This window comes from Polyodon spathula, chromosome 7 (genome assembly GCF_017654505.1).
Source record: "Polyodon spathula isolate WHYD16114869_AA chromosome 7, ASM1765450v1, whole genome shotgun sequence".
Taxonomy (NCBI): Eukaryota; Metazoa; Chordata; class Actinopteri; order Acipenseriformes; family Polyodontidae; genus Polyodon; species Polyodon spathula.
Genome location: NC_054540.1, coordinates 58,648,120 through 58,664,270, shown reverse-complemented (window position 1 = coordinate 58,664,270; position 16,151 = coordinate 58,648,120). Strand labels below are relative to the sequence as shown.

The 16,151-nt window shown below is 39.3% G+C and overlaps 1 protein-coding gene and 1 non-coding gene across 2 annotated transcripts; one reads left to right on the top strand and one right to left on the bottom strand.

Moving 5' to 3' along the window:
- Positions 1–7,684: 7,684 nt before the first annotated feature.
- LOC121318944 (protein Wnt-11b-like) lies at positions 7,685–12,530 on the bottom strand. Its single transcript, XM_041256162.1, has 5 exons — positions 10,717–12,530; positions 10,296–10,531; positions 9,556–9,833; positions 9,136–9,428; positions 7,685–8,857 (listed from the first exon to the last, which is right to left on the bottom strand). The coding sequence occupies exons 1-5, from the start codon at positions 10,788–10,790 to the stop codon at positions 8,683–8,685; spliced, it is 1,056 nt and encodes a 351-aa protein (XP_041112096.1). The 5' UTR covers positions 10,791–12,530; the 3' UTR covers positions 7,685–8,682.
- Positions 12,531–14,346: 1,816 nt separating this feature from the next.
- trnap-agg lies at positions 14,347–14,418 on the top strand. Its single transcript has one exon. It is a non-coding gene; the product is annotated as a tRNA-Pro (tRNA).
- Positions 14,419–16,151: the final 1,733 nt, after the last annotated feature.

Here is a 16,151-nt window from a genome sequence, read left to right as displayed (position 1 = left end):
CTTTTGTTCTGCTTAGATCTGCGTTACTGGGTAATCAGAGAAGGCTAGGAGTGGGCTAGGTATCTCTGTAGCTACAGATGTAATCGTATTAGATTAAATACAGAACAGTGCTGTGGTGACCGGCTTCTGTACTGCAAACCCACAATGAATAGGGTCAGTAGAAACTTCTGTAGACTACCTTGTTTCTGTAACTGAAAACTAATGGTCCCTTTTCATAGATTTGTTTCCTGCTCTGGTTTACCTTGGCAGGGCTTGGGTGTGTTTGACCGATACTTTGCCAGAATCTGAAATCGAATGCCCCTTGCACAAAAGTTCCCAAGGTTATTTTAGAAGCTTAAAACAGCAAATTACTGACAGGGAGAGATTTCCTCTTTCCAAAGCATATTTTTTCTGTTTTTCCCTAGCTACATTCAGGCAACATTGCCAAGGAGCCAGAGTGAACTGGAATTTGGAGTTTGTTTGCACAATGGGAAACTAATGATTTTGGATTCTAGAGATTAAGTGGTTTCATAATTTAAAAGACAAATCTGTTTTGCCAGCAGAAGGCACAATAATGCAGATGTCTGAGACTCATGTAAACTAGTCTCAGACAGTCCTTAGCTTTTTCTTATAGTATAATCGTAAATCTCGAAAAACTACTCACTTCTAAATCTTTTGTAGTCATTTTTGTTTTACTTTAGTATAAATACATGTTAATTTGGATTCATATGTTGTTTTTTTCTGACTTTATGTGAACGAAAAGACATGCATTTGCCCGTTTTCCCATTGAAAATAGTGATATTTTGAAATATCACTGTCCTGGTCACAAAAGCAAAGTTTGTGGGGAATAATAGCCATTTTCTATACTTTTGAGGCATAAGCAATTAGGAAATAACACTTACTACCCAGGAACAAAAATTGTGTTACATAGTGTAATCGAACTAAACTAAAAACTGGAATATTGTCAAAATCAATTGAAAAAAAAGTTTTATAGAGGGTGTGCTAAAGGACACGCTGATAGCATATAACCACCACAACCTTGTTATGAAGATGGACAGAATGGTTTCTGCAGTGTGTACATTTTGAACAATTCATTAGCAATCCTGTAACTATTTGGAATTCATTATTAGTTTTTAAAAGTGATTGGTGGCTGACCAGTCAGAAACAGGATGTTTTCGTCTCTTTGTCGTAATTGGTTTTAAAGACAAAATCCATTCAGACAGCAGTAGCAATTAACTAGCAACTCTGACTTCAAGAAACCTGTGCAGCTGTCCAGAGGATTTTGAGGTCAGAGATCTCTGTCGTGGGGTGGTCATTAATCTAGCGTGTCATTTAACTGCCCTCCTCCACTGAGTTGCCCTTTTCTCCCTTTGTAGCTGCTGAATAAAAAAGCTGCTACCCTGTAGAAAACAGAAGCAGCTGTTTGTAGTGAAGAACTGTCACACTTTGCTTTGTAGAAAGGGACAGGTTTGCTAAGTTTGCATCGCCGCTCCTGTGTATGAGAATGATAACCATGTAAAAAGAGAAACGTCTCCTTTACTTATTCATTCATTTGATCCTTTCGATCAACGAGATCTGCAGTATGTATCTATCACAAGCCTCATGTAGACATGTGGGGTCTTTACACAGGAAGTTAAACACTTGTAGACTCATTGGCACTTCAGCGAAAAGCAATCAAAGAATAAACAATCTTAAATAAATCTTTGATCCAAACACCTGTTTGCAAAAATGTGTAAATAATGTGCTTTAAAGAGAAATCCATATGATGCCAAATAACATTAATTTTACCACTGCTAATAATAATAATAATAATAATAATAATAATAATAATAATAATAATAATAATAATAATAATAATTGATATTGATGCTCCCTACCTGTCTGTCTGTTTACCTTTCATAATAAGTAGTTGTTCTAGGAAGCTCAGTGCTTGTGATCCCTGCCACAAAATAAATCATGTAACCTGAGCCAGCTTATCAAAACAATTAGCAGCCTCAGCTCAAAACATGGCTCTTTGTTCAAAATAATGCAGTAAGTGAGCTGCTGTCCTGCTCCCTATGGAATAGATGAAGGATAAGACACAGGCAGGAGCTTGGCAATGTGTTTCACCTGGTGCTGCAAACCAGTGCACACCATTGCAGATGGTCTGTCTCTCTGCCTGATTGCATGATCCCAGTGGGCTCGTGTCCACGCCCCTGGAGGGGAGGGGGGGGGGGGGCATGAATTGAATCTTGTTCACAATTAGTTAGGGGACTAAGACAAGAGTGAGGAATTTTTCTTATGTGATAAAAAAGAAAAATGCTTGAAATTACTCAGGGTCAGAAACTGGTAGGGGTGTGGGGCTCAGACAAGAATGGATTTACTATTGTTTGTGTGTTTTTGTGAAAGACTTTTGACCAAAGCAAAAAAAATGTTTAAACAGTAGCAAAAGCCAGAGGTGTTGTTTTTTTGTATTCTAACCCTAACCCTAACCCAAAGCCCAAGGCTCACTCACTCTGCTTTTACATACAACATTGCAAATGTGGATTTAATGTTCAGTGAGCTTCAGCACACCCCTGCCCAGCTTTGTGGGTCTCCTCTGTCCTACTGTAAGTTTGGAACTTTTCTAAAACTGTGAGCGATAAATATATCTGTCTTGCCTTAAATCTTTCTATCCACATTCACCCTCAAATACTTGACACCTACGCGCAAGACTGTTTCCTTAACCTCCCAATCTTAGGTCAGAAGCTCAGAGACAAAGCCTGTCAATTTATCCTGTTAGCTACACTTTCTCATTTGCCCAGATGACCGGACCCTTGTCAGTTTAGAAATCTGTCTAGAAGACCTTGTGGCGGTTATTCTTACTAACGGATTTAACAGGGCCCACACGTGCACTCATAATCTTGGGAAAGGATGCACAAACATAAGAACATAAGAACATAAGAAAGTTTACAAACGAGAGGAGGCCATTCGGCCCATCTTGCTCGTTTGGTTGTTAGTAGCTTATTGATCCCAAAATCTCATCAAGCAGCTTCTTGAAGGATCCCAGGGTGTCAGCTTCAACAACATTACTGGGGAGTTGATTCCAGACCCTCACAATTCTCTGTGTAAAAAAGTGTCTCCTATTTTCTGTTCTGAATGCCCCTTTTTCTAAACTCCATTTGTGACCCCTGGTCCTTGTTTCTTTTTTCAGGCTGAAAAAGTCCCTTGCGTCGACACTGTCAATACCTTTTAGAATTTTGAATGCTTGAATTAGGTCGCCACGTAGTCTTCTTTGTTCAAGACTGAACAGATTCAATTCTTTTAGCCTGTCTGCATATGACATGCCTTTTAAGCCCGGAATAATTCTGGTCGCTCTTCTTTGCACTCTTTCTAGAGCAGCAATATCTTTTTTATAGCGAGGTGACCAGAACTGCACACAATATTCAAGATGAGGTCTTACAAGTGCATTGTACAGTTTTAACATTACTTCCCTTGATTTAAATTCAACACTTTTCACAATGTATCCGAGTATCTTGTTAGCCTTTTTTATAGCTTCCCCACATTGCCTAGATGAAGACATTTCTGAGTCAACAAAAACTCCTAGGTCTTTTTCATAGATTCCTTCTCCAATTTCAATATCTCCCATATGATATTTATAATGTACATTTTTATTTCCTGCGTGCAGTACCTTACACTTTTCTCTATTAAATGTCATTTGCCATGTATCTGCCCAGTTCTGAATCTTGTCTAGATCATTTTGAATGACCTTTGCTGCTGCAACAGTGTTTGCCACTCCTCCTACTTTTGTGTCGTCTGCAAATTTAACAAGTTTGCTTACTATACCAGAATCTAAATCATTAATGTAGATTAGGAATAGCAGAGGACCTAATACTGATCCCTGTGGTACACCGCTGGTTACCACACTCCATTCTGAGGTTTTTCCTCTAATCAGTACTTTCTGTTTTCTACAAGTTAACCACTCCCTAATCCATGTACATGTGTTTCCCTGAATCCCAACTGCGTTCAGTTTGAGAATTAATCTTTTGTGCGGGACTTTGTCAAAAGCTTTCTGGAAATCTAAATAAACCATGTCATATGCTTTGCAATTATCCATTATCGATGTTGCATCCTCAAAAAAATCAAGCAAGTTAGTTAGGCACGATCTCCCTTTCCTAAAACCATGTTGACTGTGCAGTCAAACGTGTGCAGCTACACTATAAATGCAGAAATGCATGACTATGTTGTACTGATTCATTGCACCCATTGCAGCACTGTACTGGTACACTTTAAAAATAGAAAGCTTGATTTTTCTGGTGTGTCCTGTACTGGTCAGCAAGACTCCAGGTCTCATGAAGACACCTCTCCTGCAGTATGTGTGCAATGCATCAATTTCTCCACAGCCAGTGATGGATTGTTTGGCAATATAAGTTAAACTTCTGGCATATACCTGTGTACAAGCGTACAATAAGCATAGGTTCTGCATTAGGCAATAATAACTATATGGCTCTGTTTGTATATTTCCGATACAGTTGTGTTTTCTAAAAGCTAGTGATTTGTGTTTCATGGTTTAACCCTGTCTGAATCGATTCTGCCTACTAGTGTGGTTCCAGTCCAGGTTCTATTACAACCAAGCTCTTAGTGTAATTTCCACTCTGCATTGCTTGCCTGCTCACTGAATATTTCCCTCATCAAGTTATTCTTCGCACCTTAGGCTACAGAGCAGCAGTCAGTCCACAGTATTGCTCTGACTCACCTTGCCTGGTGTTTTAGTGTATGCTGCACCATTTAAAAACTGTCTCCAGTGCAGAGCTTTATACTGAGTGTTGTGATTAAATAGATTTATAACCAGAAAGGAGCCTGGGGTGCGTTGTCATTGTGACTGCATATAAAAAGGGCCCTGTCTTGGTTTTTAAATGAAACCACTTGCAGTACGTGATTGTTTTTCCATAGCTTTCACATTAAATAGATGTATACACTGAGAAAAGGGCTGGAAATACTTCCCTAAGGAGCTCTCTTTTCTCTTAACTACATTAACTACTGATACAGGCACACCTACATCGCAATATAAAACATGTGCTTCCATTGCTAATCCTGCACAGCAGAGCGGTCAAAAGTGCAACTTTATTTCTCAGCTTAATGCATTTCTTTTTATGGCATAATACTCTAGCTAATAAAACCCAAACCAAGCCTCTTGCTATTCAAGTGACTGAAGAGGTCAATCCATGCACCCACTCTTTCCAGGGACAAGTTTCAATGTTCTTTCAAGTTCCTGATGTCTATTCAGGAACCTAATCATTTTATTCTCAAAATTTATAACCAGATTTACAGCACCCTGAAACACTAGTGTTAGAACAGGAGCCAAGGAGAGGTCTATCTACGGACAGCCAAGTATTGTAAATGCTTTATCGGATTGCCAATGAAGAGATAATTCTCGTCAGATTTGAATCTGTCTGCTGTCTTAATAATCAGCACTGGAAGTTACTGAGCACAGCAACCACCCTGCTTTTGTCTACTGAAATTGAAATGTATTCCTCGTTATCTGCTTTTATTATAGGATGCAGGTGTATTCTTTTTTTTATCACAGGAGCGAGTCTGTCAGAGATAAGATGTCAATAGTTAGCATTGAGAAAGTCTGTGGATAGCCCTGCCATTAACATGTTAAATTATTACACTATTCAGGAAACAAAACACCCAGCAATAAACGAGCAAGCATGTGTCTAGGAGTTTGGGTTCATTGACTGTTGATCAACGGGAGCATTGTATGGATCAGGTGCAGACGTTCTCCCAAAGGTTCATCAGGGTTACAGAAGGGGTCTGAAGATATAGGCCTGTCTTAAGGAATGTTTCACCAAGGAATGTTTTTTAAAAGTAAATACATTAAGTTCACAAAACCTGTTTAAACTGTTTTAGAAGAGGTTAGAAGCTGATTCTCCTTTTTTTAACTTAAGAGAATGTTAATAAACCACAAGTTCTTCAATAGCTCAACCAATTTAATGCCATGACCTGGTAGATTCTGAAAGCATTGATACCCTCTCCATGTACCTAAATAATATGTGATCAGTGTACATTTTCAACAAATGATGATGGTGGATTATTCAGGTAGTGTGAAAAGGACTTTAGTTCATTTTGACTTGATAGCTAATACTGCCTAATACATTCACTACCAAAGCCCATATTTAGACACCAAAACACATGTCTTGCTTTGACTACATTTGGGAAATTATTTAGTTTTATTTTGAATGCAGCATTCTGCTGTAAGGAAAGCTTTGTATGTTTCAGTTCATACAAGGACTTTTAACCGCCTTGCTTCTTGAAGGCAGTAAGAGAGTATTCCTGTGCTCAGCTGTGCAAAGCCAGATGGCAGAACAAACCTTTAATTTGACACTAACGAGAACTGCTCAGCTCTTAGCTAAGACTTGGAAATATTCAAGCCTTCCTCAAACCTGCAGCTGCACACATAGGGGGTCTCTGGGTTGCACACTGAAGCTCTGTGCTCAATACTGGAGCGCTTAAGCTCCCTTCCTTCTATCAGATTGCATGGCTTTAGTGGGTGCTTACGCAGATCGTTGCAGATTTCATGTTAAGTAAATTTAATTAATATATACATTGTGTCAAAATGACCGTCTGTTTTCCAAATCAAACACACACAAATCCCTGGATAAACGAGTATTAAAGATAGCAATGAATGTATGTCTGTGCATGGATTGGTTAACTTAGAGCAAATAACATGAATCTTTTAAAGGAATATTTTCTATGCTTGTAAGAAATGGAAAGATTTTAAGAAAGAGTAGGGTTTTCTGTAAGGTATTTATAATATATGAGCGATTTGCAGTATCAATAAAATGTATTAAAACTGCATATATATATAATAATGATATATATTATATAGATATAGATATATATATATAATATATATATATAGTCTAAGAACAGATTATATAGTCATTATATCAGTAATGCATTTTAATTAAAAAAAAAAAAAAAAAAAAAAAATAGCACAAGTATCATCTGAAATAGTCCTCCCTCTGCAAAAAAATAAAAAGCTTAAAACATAATACAAAAAGCCTATTCTTTTTATTGCTATGACTCAGATGTGTGTGTCTGCAACTTAAAACTGACAGCTATGGTTTTAACATATTGTATCAATAAAAGCTGTAATCCCATATAGTGTAAAAAGCTTTTTTGCCATAAACATAAATCCAAAATGAAAAGAAACAGTCTATAAATTCTCAGCAGCCCACTCCCTGGGTTTATCAGTGAAAAATGAAGCTTCTGGGCCATGTGCAGTGTTGAGTTACTTGAGCACTTATTCCCCGAGCCTGCCGTGAAGCCTACCATTCCATCACGCTGTAAAAGCAAAATAAATAAAGCAGGCGTGGATTGTTTCTGGAATAATAGTGGAGGCAGCTTCTCCGAAACAGCATGGTAGTTATCGGTTATGAGAGCAGCTAGTGGACTTTGATGACCTTCATTACCAGAAGTAATGTGTTGCCTGGCTTCTATTTGTCATCCCACAATTAGATATCGTCCTCTGGCCCCAGCGATGGTATTTTTCATTGTTGGTTTAGAAACCACAGCATGGAGACCCACAGAAACACTTGTAAATAATGTACTTAAAGAGGTCTGTCATTAGAAGCATGTTCTCAGATTCTAGACTGTCTGCATATTTCCAGGATCTTCACATACCAAACCCTCACAGTGTTTATATTTGACACACCAAGCTGTGCAAAAATGAACTTTAATTGTTGATAACTAAGCGGAACACATGAAGCATTCAGTATTAGATTCCATATCTCGCATAACAATCTTGTAATTTGATCCAGAGGGAGAATAAAGCAATAAAAACCTGGATTTGTAAAAGAAAAACACCCCTCTTTGCAAATAACAAGATTTTACAAAACAAGTATTATTAGAAAATAAATAGAAAACGACAACTTTGTTTCAAACTCCAGGTTTTTTTTTTTTTTTTTACTATCGGATCTGATTTACAAGACAATACACAGTTACAAGACAGTACTAAAGTTATACAATAGCACATTTCTTTCCCTTATCTATGGTCACTTTAAGATGGATGCACTGCCCAGTAAACAGAGACATGGATCTCCATTAGGGTTAGTTTATCTCTTAAATGTTTAGTTAGAGTAACAATTGCACAATTGGTGTAATGATGCTTAAAACCTCTTCATTCAGTTAAAAAAAAAATAAATCAATCCCCAAAGCTTGCACAGTTATAGGCACCTGGGAGGGGAGGAGGGGTGGCGTTTGGAGTCTTTTTGTAATTCAGTTCATGGTTTCCATTCAGTCCCTTTCACCATTCCAAGAGGGGCTTTCTTACTCCTGTAGCGAGACAGCCAGCCCTTCTACTGCTCCCAATCGATCATGTCCAGCCTTTGACCCGTATCGGTCTTCTCGTTCAAGACAAAGTCTCGACTGAACCAAGACATAGATCTGTCCAGGTGGAACGGCCGCGAAACACTGATCAACCACAAGAGATGGTTATTGATCCCAGAACAGGGTCTAATAAAGCTGCTCCTCTGTGTCACCTCTTTGCCAGTCCTCTTTCACCAGCCTTCCTTCCATTGTATTTTTGGCACGATGTGGACGACGCAGCACCAGTGTTGACTATTAGCGTTCAATAAATGCTTCAGAAGCCGTAGCGCTGACACAACCTTCCATCTATACAAGTCTTTAGTATATCTGCGTATACTGCTTTTCCTTCACGGTCTCGTGACAGCGTCCCTGTTATTTGCACACGTATCTCTCCACGGTCCTCTCACACTTCTTGCAGGTGACGTAGCAGCACCAGTGGTACTTGCACTGGCAGCGCTCCACAATTTTCTCTGTGTAAGCGTTGTATCCTCGGCCGCAGCACATCAGATTACAGCTGTCGCTGCCATTGGACGTCTTGTTGCACTGCCTGGATGGAAAAGAGCCAAAACAATTAGACATCAAAACATGGAAATTCACATGTGCATTACTTAAATTATGAACTTTAAAAACACAAGGAGAACAAAATAGTAATGTTAAAAATAACTGACTACACAATCTAGTAAAGCACATATTGGGACAGTCTGGTTATGAGCTTGTTTACTATTTGTGGCAGTTATTGGATTTTTTCCAATGGAGCAAACATTTGCCAGCTCGGATATGGTATATTAAAAAATAAATAAATAAAAGAAATCACTCCATGCACACCTGTCCTGTGTCCCGTATGAGCCCTGCTTGTCGTTCTCGTTGCAGTAATCTGGGGAGCTGACCAGGTACACAAGCTCGCTCTCTCTCACGGGCCTGATGTCCAGCTCCCGTGGGACCAGCTGCTTCCTGGTCCCAACGTGGCGGTGGATCACTTTGGTGGCTGCCAGGTATTTGGACTTGAGGTCTGCAGCGACATCACTGAGATCCTGCAGGCCCTTCCAGCAGGTTTTCACGGAGCAGGAGCCGGACACGCCATGGCATTTGCATTTGGTTTCCATAGAATCAATCAGAACCTGGGAGAGGGAAAAAAACAAAACTAGTTAGGGTGTGCAAAAAATAAACAAATAAAAATGGTAATAAATGGCCTATGGTATTTTAAATTTTTTTTTTTTTTTAATCTTCAATGTCGAGCCTGCTTACCTGTCTACCAACAGCGTTGTTGTGCAGGTGCATTAGTTTTGTAGCCTGCGAGCCTGACCGGCTCTTTTTCATGGGCGCATCGGAGAAAGCCGACCCCATCTGCAGACCGTAGCGGAGGTTGTCCCCGCAGCCGCCCCACCTGAAGTCGGGCCCGGCCTGTTCCGCAGGAGCGGGCCCGCAGGAGCAGCTCGGCAGCTCTCCCGACGCGCAGGCTCTGGAGATGGAGTGACTCACTGCTGCAGAGGCGAGAGCGAAGACCACCGCAGACTCTCTAGTACCTAAGCATCAAAAAAAACAGCGTTAAGTATGCAGAAAGCTCTGAGATGCCTCTCCTTTTTTAAAGATATCAATGCATACTAAATACAGCTATGGCATCACCATATTTTGCATCACTTAAATTTTAGGATTGAGACCATTAATAAATTATTTAAAATCTGTATTCAACATCATGCAACGAGAAAGTACAAAATTATATCAAAAAAAGTCTACCATAATGGTAGTACAACATGTCATGTTAGATTTCGAAATGTCACATTTTAATTGTCAATTTTTGGTCAAGTACGTGAAAAACTACAAAGCGGCATGTAAAATGTAACATTATTTCAACAGGTTTCATTCGACTTCATGAAGTATGTTAATGCTATACATAGGGAGATGCAAAGCTTTTGGTCACATCTGTAGATACTACGCTACACACAGCGTAATTCTTTCTACTATGAGTAAGCCGGGTCTTATTGTACCTTTCTCCAGGTCGGGGGTGAAGTAGGGAGCCTGCACGATGGAAGAGCAGTTCCACCTCATATCGGAGAAGGTTTTCTGGCACGCCAGCTTGGTCTGTTTGGCGGCGTGGACAATACTCTGCATCAGCTCCAGGTTCCTCCTGCAGAGCTGCAATTGATCCGGGACAAGCCCGTCCAACAGCTTACAGTGATGGGTCTGGTTCCAACCCACGGAGCTGCCGTTCACTGTAAGACCGCTGCATGAACAAATGCAAGAAAACACCACGTTAATACAGTTCAAGACATTGCACAATGCAGTCAAGACACAATAGTTATAGACTCACAGCTTTATCGTCTTTAATTAAGCAAAATAATAAATAAAGTGATCGTTGAAAAACAGTATAACATTTTGTCTAAATAAAACACTGCAATGTGTACTTACAGCCAGTGTATAGCGCCACAGTATTCCGAGTTGAGAAGGACTGTTAGCACGACGATGAGATTTCTCATTTCCATTTTTTTTGGGAGATAGGAGTAAATGTATGTTGAAGATCTGCTGTCTCTCAAAAATAATTCCAAACACCTAAAAATAATGTGTGTGTATTACGCGATCAAAATGAATATGCTGCTTTCTTTCTTGTAATCCTTGTTACCTCAATAATCCAACTCAATTCCCCCCCCAAAAACAAAAAAAAAATCTTCCAAATTGTAGAATCCAGCAGAAATTCGGTGCTGCGGAATTGTTTTTTTTTTTCTTCTCTTCCCACGTAACTGCTCTAAAGGGTCGCTCCGAATTAGTGAATTTACTGGCCTCTGCCCTCTCTTTATACACCTCGTCCCCTAGCCACGCCCCCTGAATGGAAAGGGGCGATTCTCAGGTGAACGCTCCCCAGATCACAACATCAATGCACCGGCTCGTACTAATGCCTAGATCACTGTCACTTTACACCTCGATTCCTACAGTGATCCTGAAATCAACATGTGAGTCTAGACTCGCTTAGAAGATGCCAATCCACTTGGTAAACATAACTAATTCCTACAAACGTTTTGAATTCAAAGACTTCCTGAATACGTAATGTGGGCCCAATTCACCTTAACACACTGCACTTAGATACTGAACGGTGTTAGCCCCCCTTTTCTTCTAGAAGATAATCTATGACAGCATTTACGAGGCCTTGTCTATGTAAAAAATATATATTTTGGACGCATTAACTTTGTAGTAGCCTGTCACATATAGAATGTCTTTACTACCGCAAGGAACTGCATTAAAAAACGTTGCAGGGCTGTTAATTTTAACTTGCAAAAATACGATGCATTAAATCTGTTTAAAATAAGACTAGAATTAAAACAAACTAATATTTTAAACGATAACCCATTTCCAAATACTTTATGGTACCTGCAGGGGGAAAAATCACTATTGCTAATCCCAAAATATCTGCCAAGTATTCAGTAACACATTCCAAAAGTAAAAGTATTTTAAAATGTCTTGTTTTCTTTCTTTCTCTTCCTGGAGTTACTTAGCGGTCTTACCCCCGGCAGCCCTGCCTCGCATTAACATACACATTTAAGACCGTCAAAATTGTGTTAAACAAAAGATTTCGAGGTGCAAAGACAGTTGCAATCCAAGTGGCCTGGATCTGAAATTCTTTTGAAGTTTCCTTTGAAACGAAAGCTTTGCTGGCCACAGATCTGCATACGAATGGAGTTTAATCGAGATAAACATTGGGTGGCGCTGCCCTTTGAAAGGACCAGACAGGCAGCATCCTTTTAATATGTGAGCAATACATTCATTATTCGTTATAGTATATTGGCAACAATCTGATAGCTGCCCTCTGCTTAACTTACAGTAAATGTCATTCATCATGAATTATTATAGTGGGCTTCAAACCACGTGTTTACAAGAGGTACTACTACACATCCTTACTAAACCTGGTATCACTGCCAACCGAGAAGCCAAGTTCTAAACACAGCATTTCAACTATTTTGCAGCAACTTTCCAGAAACCAATCCTACTTGTACCACATAATGGATGGTGTACACATTTTGAGTTTTTTCTTTTTACATGATTTACTTCCCTTCCTAGTCGGTCTGATTTTCCAAATTCTTTTCTCCCCACTATTGTAATAGTTTTTTCTCTCGTTTTTAAACCCGCATACACATTGTTTTATTGTCGCAGTTGTATTGCAGTAGCTATACAGCTCCCTTTTAAACGTATACATTGAATATTTCAATTGAGCCCATATCATTAATACACTATACGCGTTTTTTTTTTTTTTTTTTTTAATCACAGATGTATGCATAGGCTATTACGTCAAAGTAAAATCTATTCATCAAGTCATTTTAATTAACGAAACAAACGGTATGGTGTATCATAATGTAATCCCATGAGTGAAAGCCGTTTGGATAACAGGTAATGATCTTTGCACAAGATTTAGCTCCCAAGTGTCATAATTAAATAATCTCTTCTAAAATAATCCACAAACATACCCCATCAGAGAGGCAGGAGAATTTCAAAGGCTAAAAGGCAAATAGAAACATTCTATAATCTCATTAAAACCCGGTTCGTGAGATCTTGGAACTCCTTCAACAGATAACCGGTTACTGCTAGGATTTTGTTTTAGGGATACGTGTTATGAAAAGATGTTAAATGATGTCATGACATTTTAATTCATTGTCTCTCATTCAATAAAACGAGTCTTGGCTGTCTTGTGGGTATTTTTGTTACCTCCCAATAAAACGTATGGAGTTTTTTTTCAGCATTTAGAAAAGTTCTTTTGGTAAACGTGTACAATGTTATTCCATTCAAATCGAAACTGCCGTTTCTAATACATCTGATTAGTTGTAACTAAACAAAAAGGCAATACAACAAATGAAGACATTATGAGAATGTCTTGAATATTATTTATTGTATTGGTTTTTAATAATAAACTTGCTCTTACAAAAGATCTAGTAAAAACATAGTAAAGTACAATAATGCATAGTGAAAGCATGGCAAAATTGTAGAGCAAAGAAAACGATAGATAAATTTATTTAAACATTGTAAATTATATTAAATGGATAGTATACCAAAATCCTCATTCACGTGGTAAACCTTTTCAATGGTGTCAAACTATAGGCATTAGCTGCTTGATGCATGGTGTAAATAAATAATACATTTAGTAATAGCTGCAAATGTGCCTTTCAAATGCAGGCATGCATGTACTGCAGCATATCGACTCGAAAGTGCCAAGCAATTAATCAACATCTATAATACTTTAGATATGTCTTTGAGGATTAAACGTGGGTAACCCCAGCGCAAAAACAATAGGCTATCTAACTAGAAGCATTTTTTACAGTGGGGGTGCTGAAAGCCACCGAGCAAAACGGTAACCCCTGTGTATTGTGGAAGCCACGCATTCGGTTGCTATTATGTTAACAGCTTGTTTAAGTTTTAAATCACAGCTTCAACCCCAGTGCTTGCTACAATTCCAATGGTTACAACATGCTTACCCCAAAACGCGCAGGGCAAACAAATACAAAGCAGCATATAATTGCACTCGAGCACAGACAGACGACTCCAGACGTGCAACTGTGATGCTGATACTAGTACAGGAGGGAATGCACCTGACCCAGCGCGTCCACAACGCCGCTGTGTACGCGTGTTATTAGCATTGCACTGCAAGCCGCACACCCACTTAGCAGGATTTGTTACGAGCTGAAGAATTTACAAACAAATCCGATACTCTTTTTTTGGGCCATTTTCAATAGCCGTTCCTCTACACATACACACTGCTGCCTAATGCGTTCCACGCGTTTAAAGCAACTATCGTGAGATTGCAACCGCGTGATTTACAATATCCCTAATCCCGCCCCTGCTATGACAGTCAGCGCGGATTGGTCTATTATCGTTTGTGTTCTACGTGCTTACTCGTTTGTGTGCACTGTATGGGTGATCTAACAAAAGTGGGCAACATGGAAATAATTCTCTATATTACAAAATATCTATATCGATTAATTGTGTATTTAGTTTGCAGAGTATTAATCTTCCTAATTTCATAATTGAAATTGAGTTTTTCAGGATTGCCAGTACATCGGCTCGTTGGTCTAGGGGTATGATTCTCGCTTAGGGTGCGAGAGGTCCCGGGTTCAAATCCCGGACGAGCCCTCTTTTTAAAAAAATTAAAAAATAATAAATTAACCAAGTACATTTTCCGAAAATACGGAAGTAAGTTCACAGCAAAATACGTCTACACTGGTACATTATTTTGTTTGTTAGAAACGCGTTGCAATCCACATTTAGGTTTCACTGATAAACAATAATGCACTGGTAAGTTAATATAATCGACACAAAGAGAATAGCACGCTTTAAAAATAAAATAAGGAAACATTTTATGCATATTGGCGTGTTAAAAACAACTAATAAACAGGACGATTGCCGGTAAGTCGATTTGATTTAAAAATAAAGTCGACGGAAGTATGTTTAATTTGAAACTATATATATATAGTTTGAAATAAATAAAACAAAATCTTACTACGTACGCAGTGGCTCAGGAGGTGCGGTATTTGCTAGGTCTTACACTTTTTTTAAAGTGTCATACTCGTCTCACACTCACACTTGCACCCACAGAACATGCAGTTGCTAAGTTGTTTGCCGCCTGCAAAAAGCCCCCCCCCCCCCCCCCCCCCCCCCCCCCCCCCCCCCTTTACACTCCAGCTTCACAAGCGCCTGGAATATCGACGAATGATTATGATGCATGAAAAGCTGTCATTTTATCACCTTGCATCGTGTTTGACTTAGTCACCGCTGCCACTGTGAAAGGATGCGCCCACTTTAGAAGCATAAAGGGACAGGCAGCTGACTGCTAGGGATCAGTGGATTGTTCTAGGAAATGTACCGGATTTAGTTCTGATCATTCCAGTCTGCGGCAACAATCTAACACATTACTGCAGCAGCACACGCTAGACCTAGCTACTGTGCAGCTCTCGTTTTTAACACCAGTTTAGTCATTTGTATTTACTGTGGCATACAGCTGTTAAATCATAGGGAAGCGCAGCATTACATGCATATAAGTAAAGCACACAGCATTGTGGTAACATTCTGTACCAAAGTTAATACCAACGCTGTGTAAATGCAAATTAATTATAGAAACAGTTAGCATTGGGGGTGACTTTGTTAGTGACGTCTGTGAATCTGTAATAGAGGAATTGAAAGCCTGATCCACAATTATCAGGTGGTATAACCATGGGAGAAGCATGGTAAAATATATGCAAAAATACATCAAACTTTTATAATGGGTCTGACAGCAATCTACATGTGAGTCACTGGGCTGTATTCACAAAGCATTCACCCCCCAGTGATCAGCTATTTTTTTGTAAGTGAATTGAACTGCAAGTAGGAGGTCTCAAGTGAAGCTTCCAGGACACACGCAGCAAATGTACAAAACAGCTATGCTGGTACTTGTACATCTTTCACTGAGATAAAGTGAAATTCAGTGATAAACCTGATGCTTTAACTCCAGGAATCTACTACTGCAATCGCTGGCTTTAATTTGATAAGTTTCACTTGACTTCTTCTTATGAACAGTTAGCTATGAGGGGGTCCTAACCCCCCCTGTTTATCCCGAGGGGAATCACCCTCCACCCTGAGCATGTGGTCCTGTGTTTCTACCCAGCCATTGTTAGGGTGTGGATACCCCAGGGCTGTGGAAATGCAGGGTAACTCAGGGGGCAGTAAATAAGATTTTAACAAGTACTGTACACAATGTCAAAATGTGCAGCTTAGGATTATACATGCACGTTTGTCGTTGAATTTACTCATGTGCTGTCCTATCTATGGTACAGCAGTGGTTTCATAGACAATGCATAGCTGATGTATATGTTTGGAACACCACTTCTAAT

Coding starts and splice junctions, on each gene's coding strand:
- LOC121318944 (XM_041256162.1), bottom strand. CDS start 10,790: ATGGAAATGAGAAATCTCATCGTCGTGCTAACAGTCCTTCTCAACTCG. Junction 9,834..10,295: donor CACCCCCGACCTGGAGAAAG/GTACAATAAGAC, acceptor TTTGATGCTTAG/GTACTAGAGAGTCTGCGGTG. Junction 8,858..9,135: donor TCATACGGGACACAGGACAG/GTGTGCATGGAG, acceptor TTTTCCATCCAG/GCAGTGCAACAAGACGTCCA.